This window comes from Penicillium verhagenii (assembly GCF_028828195.1).
Source record: "Penicillium verhagenii strain IBT 33310 chromosome Unknown utg000010l_segment0_segment0, whole genome shotgun sequence".
Taxonomy (NCBI): Eukaryota; Fungi; Ascomycota; class Eurotiomycetes; order Eurotiales; family Aspergillaceae; genus Penicillium; species Penicillium verhagenii.
The window spans coordinates 338,345-354,098 of record NW_026643174.1 but is presented as its reverse complement, the minus strand read 5'-3'; the positions used below and the strand labels follow the sequence as shown (position 1 = coordinate 354,098).

At 47.3% G+C, this 15,754-nt stretch overlaps 7 protein-coding genes across 7 annotated transcripts; 2 read left to right on the top strand and 5 right to left on the bottom strand.

Annotated features, from left to right (window-relative positions):
* Positions 1-172: 172 nt before the first annotated feature.
* On the top strand, positions 173-1,870 carry N7466_009992 (MFS transporter; the record flags this gene model as incomplete). Its single annotated transcript, XM_057169381.1, has 1 exon — positions 173-1,870. One exon carries the CDS (start codon positions 173-175, stop codon positions 1,868-1,870), a length of 1,698 nt encoding a protein of 565 aa, XP_057016772.1.
* Positions 1,871-2,438: 568 nt separating this feature from the next.
* On the bottom strand, positions 2,439-4,158 carry N7466_009991 (cytochrome P450; the record flags this gene model as incomplete). The annotated part of the gene is made up of 4 exons (XM_057169380.1): positions 2,439-2,613; positions 2,688-2,854; positions 2,913-4,025; positions 4,090-4,158. 4 exons carry the CDS (start codon positions 4,156-4,158, stop codon positions 2,439-2,441), a joined length of 1,524 nt encoding a protein of 507 aa, XP_057016771.1.
* A 1,858-nt stretch (positions 4,159-6,016) lies between these two features.
* Positions 6,017-7,030, top strand: N7466_009990 (uncharacterized protein; the record flags this gene model as incomplete). The annotated part of the gene is made up of 1 exon (XM_057169379.1): positions 6,017-7,030. The coding sequence occupies one exon, from the start codon at positions 6,017-6,019 to the stop codon at positions 7,028-7,030; it is 1,014 nt and encodes a 337-aa protein (XP_057016770.1).
* A 1,380-nt stretch (positions 7,031-8,410) lies between these two features.
* N7466_009989 (putative iron-sulfur cluster-binding protein) lies at positions 8,411-9,880 on the bottom strand (the record flags this gene model as incomplete). Its single annotated transcript, XM_057169378.1, has 4 exons — positions 8,411-8,487; positions 8,538-9,029; positions 9,102-9,579; positions 9,638-9,880. 4 exons carry the CDS (start codon positions 9,878-9,880, stop codon positions 8,411-8,413), a joined length of 1,290 nt encoding a protein of 429 aa, XP_057016769.1.
* A 521-nt stretch (positions 9,881-10,401) lies between these two features.
* On the bottom strand, positions 10,402-11,600 carry N7466_009988 (aromatic ring-hydroxylating oxygenase subunit alpha; the record flags this gene model as incomplete). The annotated part of the gene is made up of 5 exons (XM_057169377.1): positions 10,402-10,523; positions 10,589-11,004; positions 11,058-11,239; positions 11,299-11,451; positions 11,514-11,600. The coding sequence occupies 5 exons, from the start codon at positions 11,598-11,600 to the stop codon at positions 10,402-10,404; spliced, it is 960 nt and encodes a 319-aa protein (XP_057016768.1).
* A 605-nt stretch (positions 11,601-12,205) lies between these two features.
* Positions 12,206-12,880, bottom strand: N7466_009987 (J-type chaperone JAC1; the record flags this gene model as incomplete). The annotated part of the gene is made up of 1 exon (XM_057169376.1): positions 12,206-12,880. The coding sequence occupies one exon, from the start codon at positions 12,878-12,880 to the stop codon at positions 12,206-12,208; it is 675 nt and encodes a 224-aa protein (XP_057016767.1).
* A 467-nt stretch (positions 12,881-13,347) lies between these two features.
* Positions 13,348-15,117, bottom strand: N7466_009986 (putative pre-mRNA splicing factor; the record flags this gene model as incomplete). Its single annotated transcript, XM_057169375.1, has 3 exons — positions 13,348-14,825; positions 14,878-14,911; positions 15,076-15,117. 3 exons carry the CDS (start codon positions 15,115-15,117, stop codon positions 13,348-13,350), a joined length of 1,554 nt encoding a protein of 517 aa, XP_057016766.1.
* Between the last annotated feature and the right edge of the window lie 637 nt (positions 15,118-15,754).

The following is a 15,754-nucleotide window of genomic DNA, read 5'->3' as shown; positions in this document are numbered from 1 at the left end:
CCTAGACGATATCTTGATTCTCCAATTATCTTTTGGGTGACTGTGTATACGAATCCTGCACGAACCCGGCATTGCGGCTACGATCGGTGCACCAGCCTCTTCCAATCCTGTGGATAGGCTGCGAAAATACGCCGACTAGCCTCGATACCTGGTCCTGACCTTTGACTTCAAAATGTCAGCCCCGGATCGTCGCCTCCTGAACCGTCGCTCCTCCACGCAGCATTACCAAACCTTTGATACCCCGCCGCCGAAGTCGCGTGGGCGGCCTAACTCCGGCCAGTCTGAATCGTCGGGGGACATTCCACACGGCCTCATTGATACCTCGAGCCAACAAAATGCCCAGTCTCCTCTGCCTAAGAGGCAGATGGCAGTACTGGCGATGATCGCTTTAGCCGAACAGACTGCACTGAACTCAATCAGTCCTTATCTCCCAGACATGGCTTCGAGCTTCCCGGAGGTAGAACCTAGCCAGGTGGGTGTATACGTCGGAACAATTGCATCCGCATTTGCGTTAGCGCAATTCGCGACCAACTATTTCTGGGGCTCGTTGTCCGATCGTATTGGGCGCAAACCAGTGATCCTCCTTGGCACTTTGCTTACCGCATTGTGCTTTGTCGCGTTTGGTTTCTGCAAGACTCTAGGTCAAGCAATTGCCGTACAGGCCCTGATGGGCCTGGTCAATGGAAATCAAGCCCTGGTCTCAACATGCCTGGGAGAAATTACAGACCGCAGCAACCAGTCGCAAGCCTTCACCTACCTCCCCGTTTTATATGGAATCGGAGGTATTACGGGCCCTCTCCTAGGAGGCTTACTAGTCTTCGAGCGCAACCCGTTCACCGGCAAAGAAAACCCATATCCTTACCTTGCTCCCAATCTGGTCTCTGCTTTTATCCTTTTTGTGGATTTCGGGTTGACTGCGTTTTTCATGCAAGAAAGCTTAGAAGATGCAGACACTTTACCCAAGTTTGGCAAAAAGTTCCGCAGTCTTTTTTCATGGCTATGGCAGTTTACTGGCCTCTCGCGACACCCAACTTACACTCGGGTCTCCAGCTCCAACACCCACCACGCAGAGGAAATCGATGATCACGACAGTGACTTGGATTCGGCTTCAGAGGTATCGAGTCGCCTCGAACAACACGAGGAGCTGACCTGGAATGAAATTTTCACCCGCGATACCGTTCTACTGCTCTTGACGTACTTGATCTTTGCCTTGTGCAATGTGTCATTCAACTCACTGTTTCCAATTTTCGCACAAGCCAAACCACCAGCCGGACGCAAACTCACACCCTCTGAGATTGGCCTGTCTCAAGGCTTTGCCGGTATCGTGACCATCATTTTCCAGATCTGCGTCTTCAACCGTCTCCGTGACAAGATGGGCAATCGGTGGTCATACCGCGCTGGTCTTTTCGGCTTTGTGATTTCTTTCCTACTGATGCCTTTCATCGGGTACAAGAGCAAATCCAGTGAGGGACTTACGCGCCAATCCGTGCTAATGGCCGTGGAGTTATGCTTGGTGCTTCTAGTCAAGACTGTCGCCTCCGTAGGTGGACTGACTAGTGCTCTATTGTTGGTTACCAATTCAGCACCAAATCATGCTGTCCTAGGTGCACTCAATGGTCTTGCACAGACTCTCTCTGCGGCTGGGCGTGCTGTGGGTCCCTTCCTCTCCGGAGGCCTTTTCACCTTGACAGCCAAGATCCAGCCAAAGGGTGAAGCTGTGGCTTTTGGCGTATTTGGAGCCGTCTCTTTCATCGGCTTCCTGATGAGTTTCGGTATTCGTGGTCGTGCTCTTGAAGCGGAAGGCTGGGCGAGTGACGATGACGATGATGCAAACTCCAAGTCTGACGAAGACGAGCCAAACGGCAATTAGCCAAATATGGGCACGGGGAACTCGCAAATACGACGTCACGACACAACTTTTCAAGTCTTTCAATTTTTCTTTTTCAGCATCGCATTCCATACATACACTAATCAGCCCCATCGAAGGGTTGGCAAAGCATCCCCCTATAAGTCTAGGCCGGGCGGCGTTTATTCTTTTTTTTCCTTGTGATTCTATCCTCTCTCTTTTTTCTCTTCTAAATCTGGATCATGAATGCAGGCGATCTTTTTGTCGGTTTAATCCTCCTGTTACAGCATTGTCCCTTTTTTCATTGGGCTTGCGATTATCGCCGTTCTACACGTTCATGAACAAAAGTCCCCGGTTTACACCGGCTCGAAAATTCTATTTTTTACAACATTGAACCTCCAAATTCCTACTCTATGCTCAAATCCTACATAATAAACATTTGAAGAATGTTAAGTAGTATTTTTCAGCCGGGCCTGAATACAAGAATTGAATCATTTCTACTTCTTAATTGCCCGCCATGCGCTGAAGAGACAAAGAGAATACCGATAGACTGGCACTAGCCAGATCTCACATGGTGACCTGGATTCCATGATCAAGCCTTCTCCGATATAGCCAGATCCCTCGGGATGAGATTCAACATCAATGGTGGTTTCTCCCACAAGTTATACGTCTTCTGGTCCATCCAATCCAAATGAGGCTCGGCCAGCTCCATATCGAAGTTGATAATCATTCTAGCAAGAATCATGCGCATTTCAACATAAGCAAGACTGTAAAGATCAAAATCATTAGCAGGATGCCTTTGAACATCAAAAGAGGAATACGATAGGGAAGAGAAACGTACTTGCGACCAATACAGTTTCTTGGACCGAAGCTGAAAGGTTGCATTGAATCCTTGTTGTCAGAAGCGAACCGAGGATCATCGAGATGACGCTCTGGCATGAATTGCTTTGCGTCCTTGAAGTTCCCCTCGGAGTTATATGTGGCTATATGGGAGACAGAAACAGTTATCTGTGTATGTCTTTGTGTTAGTGTCATAAAGCAAACAATGAAAAGGCGATATACTTACGCCTCCTGGTACCCAGTTACCGTCAATCATGTCACCCTGGCTATCAATAACACGAGGTAAGCCAACGGGGACTGGAGGGTACATTCGAAGGGCCTCAGTTAGACAAGCTTGCAGATAAGACAGCTGATTACAAGCCTCCAGAGTAGCGTCTTCGTCCGACTTGAAAGCCCCCCTGACTTCTTCGTTGAGCTTGGTCAGAGCATGGGGGCTTCTTAACAGCAGATAGGTCACCCCCGCAAGCAAAGTAGCAGTGGTTTCTGAGCCAGCAATGATCAACAGACTCGCATTTGAGTAGAGCTCGCCTTCACTGAAAGCTTTCGCAGGGTCTTTTTGCGTAAGAATGTTCGCAAAAAAATCAGGTCTTTCATTGGATTTTCCCATCCGAACTTGAACCTTTTCCATTGTCAATTTTTCATGATCCATCTTCGCAGCTAGTAGTTTCCGGGGCGCGAGATATTTCTTCAGATGCTCCAAGTAGGGCACACGGCGGATTAACCCGATCAAAGCTCCAGCTTTGACGCCTGCAAAGATCATGCTCACCCATGGGTGATAATCTGAGTTTTCAAGACAGTTAAAGGGCTCGCCAAAGGCTAGGTCTCCGATGACATCGAACGTGGTGAAGTTGTACCACGAGACAATATCAACGGGTGTAGACCCGCCCTTTGTGATTTCATGCAGTCGTTGAATGAACAGGTTAACATAGCCTTTGATGATGGGCTCCTGGCCCCGCAGAGAACTGTCAGAGAATGCATGGGATAGCGAGCGACGGAAGCGGGTGTGGTCTGCATCGTTGGAGTTGATAATGTTTGGGACATTGCCAATGGGCTCTTGGTAAAAGAGGTAATTTTTTGGCTTTTGGCTATGCCCTGGGCGAGTGCCGTAGATTGGCTTCCAGGCTTCGCCGCTTGTTGTAAAGGAGAGTTCATTGGGGGCAACTCGGACGACGGGTCCGTATTTTTCGTGCAATTGGGGTATTAATCTATGGGCCTCGCCCGCTGCAACCATACGCATGTTGGGGATGCGTGTTGCTGCCATGGACTTGGGCCCTGGGTACTTGGCCAGAGGGTGGAAGTAGACATTGTAGATGATGAGGCCAATGACATAGATGGGGATCTGAGGTAGGGTATGAAACGAGTAAGTGGGTTGGTTTGACTAGCGGGTTAGATTTGATGCCTACCAGTAGAAGAACAGATGCTAGAAGTGTAATGCCTGAGCGGAAAGGCAAAGTGGGCGCGTACTTGGCCATGCCTGGAATGACAGCCATGACAAAAATCCTAATAGGGCTAGTCCTCGAGCAGAACGGGATTTTGTTTTATGAAAATGTCTTGAGATTGTCTTGAGTGACTGTCCGACGGCAGAGCAGGATAGCAAAGAATAGGATACTTATACTGTCTGCCGTTGGGGTACAGTCACAGTCCCGGCTAAAATTCTTCACACAGAAACCTTGGGAGCTAGTCATTGGACCCGGCTGGAAGACAGACATCTTCAAGTCCCCGCATCATGCAAGGTCTGCATAGGATGGAGGAAAGAGGGGTTGAAGATAACAGGCAAGAGCCTGTTTCTCCCCCGGAGCCCACTGGACTCTGAAACATCTATATTAATCAACAACAAGGAGTGGAGAATTTGATAGCCAGACTCGTCAGGAATTTGGACGCTTACGAATAGGAATGCAAGCTGTCATCTAGAGCTTGTTGGCACTATAATAAAACATTGAATAGGGAATTAACCCCGAGACTGACCACACCACCATCCAAAAAAAGGCCCGCAAACGTTGGGGTAAAGTCTCCGCTGCAGACTTATGACTTGCTTTAGAGCGCTTGGTCCGTGACTAAGACGAGCTGTCACTGGTGGGACTGTATATTGCTGTGGACCGTCTAAGCTCCCATCGCCTTACCCGTCTTCCCGTCCTACCCGTCACTCAAAACTGACCGGGGGAGTTATGAAATTTATGATGGATTTATGAATCTGCACTGCAGATCTGCATCATTTCCATATTTTTAGCTCCCGCACTTTTTTTTTTGGTTACACCAGCCTAAGATTATAGACATTGGCATACGTAGGCGTCTGATGAAATCGTCAACGGGTCCCGGGTTGGAATTGTATAATTCAAAGCATGTGATTTATAGCGAAAAAGGCTACTGGAGGTCTAGAATCCCGGGGATTAATCTTACTTTCAACTGTAGTCTTTAATCCACTTATGCTTATTACGGTGGGGCCTCCCAAGCTAGATTTTATATCCGACCAATCATTGGCCAATTATTTATCGATGATTAATTATGAACATAAGTAGTAGTCACGTGGCTATGATGTATATCACCTGACTATCATCCACGTGATCAATGACCCCAGATCGGATCCACAACGCGTCCATGATTGTGGGGTTTTCTACGCGTTTGTACACATGACAGGTTGTTTGACGTGTAAGAATTCTTTAGATGCATTAGCTTCAATCACCAGATTTTGATAGTACGCATCCGCCCAATCTTCAACTCAACCTTCAATCAAGTGCATTTGGTATTAGCTGGTAATCCACATCATACTGTTGGTGTATAATAGCATACTCAATATAGATGATATTTACAGCTTGGAAGTTCTATCAAAAGATCGTCAAAGAATGGTAGTTGACTGCTAGAACGATAAGCTAATGTAAGCTACTGAATATCTTGAGATTTTGTTAATCTAGACCGCTTTACACACCTTAAGGTCGGATTTGATATGTAAATAGAGAAAACACGCATATCTCACACTTATCACATCTACTAGTACTTGCTTCTTTCTCCTTTTCTCTTTCCCCGGCACACGTATCCACTGGGTTTTTCTCCTTACTTCTCTTTCACCCCGCGTGAATTCAATCCATATCGGCTCATCTTTTTCTTGACTTCTCCTCTTCTCCGCTCCCGGGTTCGTCACTCCGATTTCGCTAACTGTTTTTGGTGAGATTTCCAGCCTTTCCTACTTCAAGGTCTCTCTCCCGTATTTCCCCCGGCTTCAAACGCCTCTACACCCGGACTTCCCAGTACAAGATATTCGTTCAAGTTCTGATCATTGAACTCAATAGTGAATACCCAAACATGGCAAGGTCAAAAAGATCCAGCTCAATCACTATGCCACAGATCTCAGATGTCAAAATCCGACTTTTGATCGTGAACAAGTCCAAGTCCTTCCGTGCAAGGGAGCACCCATCAATTTTTTACAACAATGGTGGTCACTGGCAGGGTTGCATTAGGCCTCAGTTCTTCCCTATCGCTCTGGCAACATCTTCAGAGGGAGTCAGATTTCTATCCGATGAATGTCTCGATGCGGTTATGCCGATGTGGAGGAACTATTTAAGCAGTACACAACCAAAGCCCTTACCCGGTGGCAAGAAGAAACTGCAGGATCTATGGATGAACTGGATCGGGAGGGAGAAAGATAAGCTCATTGATTTGGGTCTTACTTGGCCCAGCCAGCATGATCCAGAGCAGATCTTCGATATGGGCGACGAGACCCGCTTGGACAGACTTGTGCCTCCATCCTTAGTACCTCCGAGTGGCCTACCAGCTCAAGGTGCTCAGATTCGAGACCAAAAGAGCACACCCAAGAAGCGGTCACGCCCAGATGAGAATGTTGAGCCGTCCAGCATGCCTAACAAGAGGGCCACACCCAGATCCCGAGACCCAAGCTCGTCAAATCACAACAATGGAGTCGAACAGACACAAAGCGAGACGGAGGCCAAGGAAGGTCAATTAAAATGCATGAAAGACCTACTGGATGCCCAGGAACGCGATTACAACACCACAATCTCTCTTAAGCAAGAGGTTAAAAATCTAGAAGCCAAGTTCGAGGCCCGCTTTCAATTGTCTTGCTCCCTTGTGAAGGCTTACAAGGCCTTTGAAGAACTTCCGGGGCATGGCCTTATGGTCAGGCGGGTGATTGAAGCTGAGAATCTTAAAGAGGCCCAGAGTGAGTTCCGCAAAAAGATCGAAGAGATAGAAAAGATGCAGGATGAGCATAAGGAGCAACTGAAGCAGATGATTAAGGCTGAGCGAAGCCTCGAGAAAGACCTTTTGCAGGCTGGCAAGAACCTTCTGGCTGCTTCTGAAAGGGCCCGAGATGGGTTCATCAAGGCCTTAGAGTGATTGTGTCTTTGTGCTCTGGAGCTGAAGAGCTGGAGGATTGTTGTTGCTGATTTCTCTTTTTGTTTCATTTTTTCAAAACAATACTTTTTAAAATACATCTTACTAGCTAGTTGTACCTGACCATATTTTGGACATTTTTCATTTTATAGTAAATACCTCTATTGATCTAAAAAAAAAAAAAAAAAAAAGAGAAAATACAATCAAAACCAGAAAATTCAAATAAGAACATCCGAGAACTGGACAAGTAGTATGAATAAATTCAAATATTTAATCAACATTATCTTCTGGTCCTGGACTGTGGAAGAGACAAGAGGGGGGACCTACTAAGGGAGGGGAGAAAGAGGCATAAAAGAATAATTTATTACTAGAACTATGGTATAAAAAAGAAACAAAACCCCCAGGAATCGAACCAGGGACTTCCAGCGAGGTAAAAACCACAAATACGTAAAGATTTCCCAAGAAAGAAGTCACTCGCTCCCGCCATCGATGCATCACGGCTTCATACTAAGAACTCCTCTCCGAACTTCAAAAATCAATACCAAAACAAATAAAATAGATAAAAATAAAATAAGTTCAAAAATATAAAAAGAGAAAAAAAAGAGGGCAGATACTTTGTAGTAGGTCCGCGGCGCACTTTCTCGCTGTCCCACTCAGGCCAGGATCAACTTAGGCTTCGACTGTTAGGCTCGCCGTACTACTCAGTATCCCCATCGTGGATGGGCCCAGTGTACCTGAAGTGGGGGCCGCAAATCCAGAGCTGGCTGAGGTCCCGAAGGGTGGAACCAGTTAGACTACGTGGGTGCCAGGATGGAATTCTTCCTCAAATTATTAAATATAAGGGAGCCCTTAACGACTTTCACTACAGGTGCCTCTTTCCCTGCTTTATCTAGTACTTCTATTATACTTCTTATAGTTCCTCAGTCATACTCAGCTAGCCTCGATATTAATTTGTCTTGTTCTATTGCTTCTATTCACTCTCTTCTTCTCAGCTATCTTTATATACTTTCACTGACTTCTTGATTGTCGAAATAATAACTGTTATGTGTGCTTTTTGTTTCTCTCTATCCCTGTCAAAGAGAAATGGTAATATCAGTGAAGAGGATAATGTCCAAGAGCCCGAAAATAGCCTTGAACAAGTTGTCATTATAACTGCGCTTCAAACGAGCAGTCTGTAACTAGTAAATTTAAGAGACATTATGATAGCATTGAATAAGTAAAGGTTATAGAGATCAGCATCTCCAAGGATGATTGATATTAGATAGATTCATATGCATACTACACGACTTTCTTATTGTAATAGACGCCCCTCGTCAAATATTTGATATAGAAAATCGGCCAATCAGAGAAGATCAAGTGTCGAGGGAAACCTGCAACCAAGATTCACCAGTCCAGCCGGCTTGACGAGCTTCCAGAGCCAGCCTGTGACCCAGGACCGGAGCAGTCCAGCTCCTTACACACTGTATAATGTCAGAACACATAGTTATACAACTGTTGAAAATAAACTTACGCTGCTCGGCCTGCTGGAAAAGTGCACTGCCCTTTGGCTGGCGCATCGCCGGGCGAACCAGACCACCGCTGACCCTCTCCAGCTTCTGGTGCTCTTGGAGTTGTTTTAGGATCTCGTGAGTGGTTGTTGAGTTCTCAACTGGCTCCTCGATAGTAGATTGATATTGAGCTTCAATGGCATTGATGGCATTTTGAATGACCTCCCCAGCAGCATTGGCGAGGCTGTTTTCATCCATGCCGGCCTTCGAGGCTGGAGCAAATAGGTCGTATCGGACTCGGGTACTTGTCTCTGACGAAGGGAGGAATGTCAGGGATAGCCATAGATCGGCTTTTTCAAATGAATATAAGAATGTGCCAGGGAATACAGAGCAGTCCGCTTTGTTGTTATTCTGTATGAAAGCCCGTACTATACGAGTCGCAATAGATGGCTTCATAGCCTCGGAGATTTTTTGCTCAAGCCGTGCAGCAACAACATCAAACTGACGCGCACTCGCTATTAATTGACCCGTGAGTGTTAGTGAAAAGTAAAACAGACGAGCATGTTTACGGACGAGTCATGACATACCCCCAAGTTTCCAATTAAAGGTCCCTGTCAATGTTTGTCCAGCAATCCACTCAGACTTCATTCTCAATTTAGCACCGCGTGCAAAGTCATTCAGAGCACCAAAAGTAGACTCATTCCTAGGAGCAGGCTCTCCAGCATCGAGATTAACAAAAACCCAGCCTTGCTCCGTGGTGTGCGTGTGAATCTCAAAGAGACTATTCTCGGACTTTTCAAATCCAGGAATATCTTCGAATTGGGGTGCTTTCACCAATTGCCCGAGGGTGTCGTAGCTCCATCCATGATACCTGCATCCGAGAACGGTGGATGCCCCGGTTTCTTTTCTGGTGATCGTGTACGCGCGATGGCGACATACATTGTGGAATGCACGGATCTTGTTGTCCTTGCCTCTGATCAAGAAGACGGGGAAGCCCGCTAGGTCAAAAGACTGGTAGGCTCCTGGCTTGATGAATTGGGCAGTATGAGCAAGATAAACCCAAGACTAGTATGAAAAGTTAGTCATCTTGTTACATGTTCAGAGTTTCAGGTGTTGTAGTCACTTTGCTGAATAGTGCACGGCGTTCTAGCTCGAAGACTTCCTGGCTACGATACCAGCCTTCTGGGACATCGGGCTCTTTGGAGACTGATACATGACGACTCGGGACATGATCGGAGGTGGCAAGAGTTGCAAGCTTGTCTTTTTTGGGGGGAAGTGGCCATGCTCGGATAAGTAGGAAGACAACAGTCACGACCGCCACCAAGATGGAGCCCGGAGATAAGAGAGATGCATGAACGAAGTCCATCATGAAATGCTGTGGGAAAATAAGAATGAAGTCAGATGAATCTGATTGATCCAGATGCCTCTGCTTAATCCCTTTGAACTCTTTTTTCTGCTTGTCGGCATCTTGACCTCATATACCACAAGTCCATGAAGGGCCCAAGTGCAACGATCCCCACATTATACGCTTCTGGCGACGGGGCTACATGCACCCCCCCCTTGCAGGGGTTTTACCCGATCTGGTCAGAATTTCCCAGCTCTCGGGGGGTTTGCTCTGTGCTGAAGGTGCGCATGTGCTGGAAGTACCGGTGTAGGATGGCGCTCGATGGTGCATGACTATCAAGCGTATCTACTGACGTGGCGAGTCCTTATTTAGCAGCTGCAGTCGTACGGCTAATTTTCCCCCACACTGGTGATGACACACAGTAACCTTGGATTTTTAAATCAATTTGTACAACACAATTTACTTAGGCTCTTGTAAGTCTAGACTTGCATTTAACTGCGTGAATTAGGTGATAGACTTGCATAATGGCGAAAATATTCATTCTACGCTGCTGTCTCAACGCTAGCTGGTGCTGCCCGCTCTTCTGGCGCTGATTCCTCACTTTGAATCTTTCGATCCGCTTGATGTTGTTCGACGACCATGTCAAAGACGCGTCTCTGGTAGTCTGTGCGCGGAGGTCAGGTATGGGCTCCATGCCTCACAATTTGGTAAATGGAACAGTATACTCACAGGACACCCCATTCTCTTGAATCGGATTCAGGATACCCTCGTGGTACACGCCCTTGGCCAGATTCTCCTGAGCCTTCTCGCATAGCTCAAAATCTTCCATGGCGACCTGCCGAACGAATTTGAAGTATTCTTCAAATTTCTCTCCAGATGCTAGGTGGTAGTAATCAAATTCCATGCGGGTTACGTGGGGATCTGCCGTAGGACAAACACGGAACGAGGACATGCCGCCACCGTACACGTTGAGGGTGCAGTTGGGGAAGAAGTAGAGGAATAGACCATCGTCGGGCTTCTTGGGGTCGGCGATGTGCTGGGAGAAGTTGTGCTTGTTGTGCACTGCGTAGAAAGTAGGCGGATAGAATACCGAGAACGATGGATGAGTGTACTGGCAGTGCAGGCACTCTTGGTATCCATCCACCCTATACAATTATAAGAGTTGAGTCCATGCTATAGTTCGTGAAAATGTACTTACATGGTCTTCCAGTTGAATCGACCTTCGTACCGGATGCTGCGACGATATGGGAGCCTAGTGAAGTCGACTTTCTCTAGTAAGTCCTCTAATTCAGGGAAGAACTCATGGAAGCTGGGTGCATCATCTGAAATCGTTGAGAAAAGGAGTCCGGTAGGGGTGACATGGCAGCGCAGCTCTTTGTCCTGCGATCGTTAATCGGCTTTTCTAGTAGACAGAATTCTAAGGGTTTCTTCTGATATACCGTCTTTGCACAGAATACCTTCAGCTCATCGGAGCCTGGGTTGAGAGAATCTCCTCCAGTACGGATTGCATAGATCGACTGCTGTGCAATCTCATAGTCCACATGCTCGCCTACTTCCTGGAATCTCGTGACCGGGCCAAGTAAATACCATGACTATATAGACTCGTTATTAGTTTTGTCTTCAAGGATGGCCATGGAAGGTCGAAATCTTGTACCTTGAGAAAGACGGCACGCCGCTCCATCTGATAGAGGGGCTTATTGCAATACCACGATGCCGGTAGGGTTCGCGCAAGTTCAGACATGATGGGATAATCGGACTTAAGTTGGAGACACGATGATGTTTGTTGGTGACGAAGACATGACTTTATAATCTCAAGTCAGCATTTCCGCCCAATCTTTTCTGGGGGATACATTGGGCTGTTGTTATTGGTTGGGGAGTTGAACCTTAGCATGCGGATGAAATTGTGACTGTTTATCGTTTATCGTTTCCTGAAGGAGTTATCGAGTCCCGTCCGCTCTAAGTATTGTCAACCCCCGTGATCCAATGGCTTTGGGGATCTGGATTCTCAAAATCGATTGGAATCGTCACTCTTGAATCTCTAACAGCCTTTCAATCTCAAACTTTAGTGATTCTCGGATTGCTTTCGATCGGTCACACCCTCAAAGGCAAAATGTTGGGACATGAGATTCTTGTCTACAAGCAAAAGGTATGATGTTGTATGACACATTGCAATTCGCAATAATAAGAGCTGAATTATCATCAGAATGGGGAGTTGGTAAATCTCTCTCAAATCTAGTATGGATATAGTAGATACATGTGTTCGGAGACCTGGAGTTGATAGCCAGCGAAGTTAATGATACAAGTTGAAGTCGTTCTCTTTCTCTCTTTCTCTCCCTCTCTTCTGAATTAGCTGCTATGCATGAGCCTAATCTCCGTGCTGCCAGGCTCCCACTCCCGTAGCCCCTCACCCACACTGTACCAGAATCGCAAGCGAACACATTCCTTTCTCGCGGTATCGATATCTCCCCGGTCAATTGCACCGCCTAGAGATTCCACGCACGCCTCAATGCGCTGGTCGTTTTCTTCCTTCAGCACATTGATTTCTGCCTCTGCCTCTGGTGAAGCACCGACTTCTTCAATCGTCTCTTGCACCTCCATAACTTCCATCAAAGTCTCAGGGTCAAGTGCATGTTTAGACGCGCCATCTTCGGCAAGAACGTCGATACCGTGCCACTCGCGAAGAATGTATTGTGCCCGTTGGAGCGGGTCTAGAAGAGTGCGGTAGGCCTCGTTAATGCGCGCCGATATCGCCTCCGCGTGTTGCTTAACATCTCCGGATGGGTACTTGTCGGGATGTACCAGGTTCTGTAATTGTAAAAACTCGCGACGAAGATCGCCAAGGGAGATATCAAAGGATGACGCTGGTGGTGGGCCGGTGGGAATCGAGCGAGGGAAGATGGTATAGTGATTTGTGATGTCAGGTGCGCCGGTGATGCCTGTATCACCGGTTCCGAATGTTTCTGTGGATGATTTGGTAGATGCGTATCGACAAGCCGATACGGGCGATCTCCTAGTCAACATTGACTGTCCGAGGACCGATGTGCGCGCTTGTGGGGACTGGCGAGCTATGCACGTATCGCGTGAATCCCTGCTGCTCAAGCCGATCCGCGTTGAAATCGTGATGGACCGGGTCATTACTGGGCGGCATATTTGCCTGGCCAAACTTGTTGACCGTAACGCCATTATGGGGATTGTTTTTTTTTTATGTCGGAGATAAAAAGGTTCGCGAGTCAAAAGTTCGGATTTCGGAGAAGATTGCGCGGGAAACTAGGCCTTACGTCATCCCCCGCATTCATTTCCACACGTGATATTATACATTGGATTTGTCCCTAACATTTTTGTCATGATAAACTTGGAATTATGAGAACAGATAGCATGGCGATATCGCAGATATACCATATGCAGACAGTGAGCAAAATACTAATGGCGCCCCGTAGACAGCCAGAAGTGAAAGGTAGGTAACCTCTTATTTGAGAACCTGGTGCACCTTATTCGGTACCCCAGAGCTTCACTGTACGGTCGTGACCACAGCTAGCAATCCATTTAGCATCGCTACTGATATCTGTGCTGAGAACGTTGCCTGCATGTCCACTCAGTGTCTTGACCAGTGACCAGTCATCAGCGCTGAAGACATTCACATTCTTGTCGAATCCACTGGACACAAAGAATGTGCCAGCCTTTTTAGGCTCAATTGTACTAGTGGTCTCGCCTGTTTTTGGTGAAGCTCCGTCGACTTCCATGTCACCATTCAAGTGAGAAGTTGGTTCATTTCCCTTATACCATCGGAGATCGGATACAACACTCTTGTGTGCACCAATTCCGCCTGTGCTGCGCACTTGCCGCAGATCCCAGCATTTGACCCATCCATCTGCAGATCCCGAGAGTACCCGATAACCATCCACACCCCAGTCCATTCCATAGATCTCACGGATGTGACCTTCAAGTATCATGACGGTCTGGCCTACTCGGACATCCCAAATGCGGCCAATACTGTCCAATCCACCGCTAGCCAGGAGAGAACCATCACTGTTAAAGGATACAGCATAGACCTCTCGGGAATGACCTTCTTGCAACAGAAGCTCGGTCGTTGTTTCCACATCCCATAAGCGCCAAGTGGTATCAAATGAGGCTGACGCTGCATAGCGCCCTGATGGGTGGAATTCTGTTCGGCAAACGCGGCCAGAATGACCGGACAATGTTGCCACGGGTTTTTCTTGATCGAGTGCCCACAAGTGAATGTCACCTTCTCCTCCTCCGGACATCAAATTTACTGAAGACGGTGAGACATTGGATTCGGGTAGAGTAGCACCGGGATACCATGAAAGACCACCAATTCGGTCTGTGTGTCCCTTGAGATTTGCCTTCTCCTCCAGGTTGGGGACTGTGAGCAGCTTGATTCCTCCGCTCCAGTTTCCGGCCGCAACGGTCTGGCCATCTGGCGCAAAACGACAGATACTGATAGGTCGGTCACCTGCGATCTGAGACCCATACAGATCAAACGCTTTTAATTGTTCTTTGACCTCTTTGCGGTACTTCACGTGGGTTCGGAGTGGAATGGTCGATTCATCCTTGAGCCGTGCAACACGGGCCTTTGCTTTCGGTAAGGAAAACCGGGCAATGGCTTTGCGGGCCTCCAGTAACTCATTCGTACCCTCTGTATAAAATTCTTCTTGTTGCTCTCCTTCCTCCTCGGCTTCTTCCATATCAACATCGGCCTCGCCGCCTTGTTTTTCTTGCAAGTCGGTCAAGAGTTCGCGTAATCTGTCTCTTCGGTCCGCTGGTCCCTCGCCGAACAGTGTAATGGGCTCCCCGAGTTCTCGTAACCGTGCGCGCACCCGGGTGTCGTCTGTCGGTACAGCCATCGCGGCCGCTCTTCGTTTGCGCTCGAATTGGGAATAAATGGCGGACGCCCTCTCGGCGGGAATGCCCGCACCAGTAGCAGGAATATCATAGTCTTGGTCAGTGGCTGTTTGCGCGGTTAGCGGAGACCGTGAAAAGGAATTGCAGATCACACTTACGAATGTTTGCGAGGTCGATTCCCATATCCGTGTCCTAAACGTGTCATTATCCGTCAGCTTTACTTGCAAAGCAGATGCAAACACATTCCCGCGTCTGTATAGACTTTCCCCTTGCTCAGGATTTGGGCAAGAGGTCGTGGATTGCGCCAGGAGCTTGAATAGCTTTGGGGTATTAATGAGGAGGGGAAGCTTGCTTACCTCTGCCTCCTCGACATATGCTTGCCGAGACGGGTGTATCATTTTGAGTACACAGAAGCTTATTGCTTCTTTGAGAACCCGAAAAGAAGAGATGCGCTCAAGAGGGGAAACGGCCAATAGTTTAGAGAGCGAGAGGTGTTGGAAGTTGCGGTGGCAGAACTGATAAGCCGATAGAGATTTATCCGTGCTTTCGTCTCCGCCAAAGACTGTAGCTTTCTTCAACGCGCTTAATTACTTGAATTAATTCGAATATTGAGGAATTGAGACTATTGGTGTCTCTCTGATTTATCCATTTCTTGTCGTGCCTTAATTTAAACCCTTCACATGTATATAATCGTGGACATGTATGTACATAGTACAGTATGAATGAGCGCTGTTTTTACGCTTGCATACATCCGAATGTTTGAAGCGTACACATGTGCAAAGCGGCATGTATAAAATTCAGTGTCCAAGGGAATTGAATGGAATAAGCACCGTTTTCACCACTGATGCCATGTATGTCTTGATAAAACTCACCTGTGATCAGGGGCATTGAGTATATATATATTGCTGGAATATTCATACCCAGATGCCAGCACTGAAGCGCTGATGTATAAGATAATCTGATCTTTTAAGGCGGTCACGATAAGATCAAGCGGGTTCGGTCTTATCCGCGTCGATTTTTAAGAATTCCAAGTTT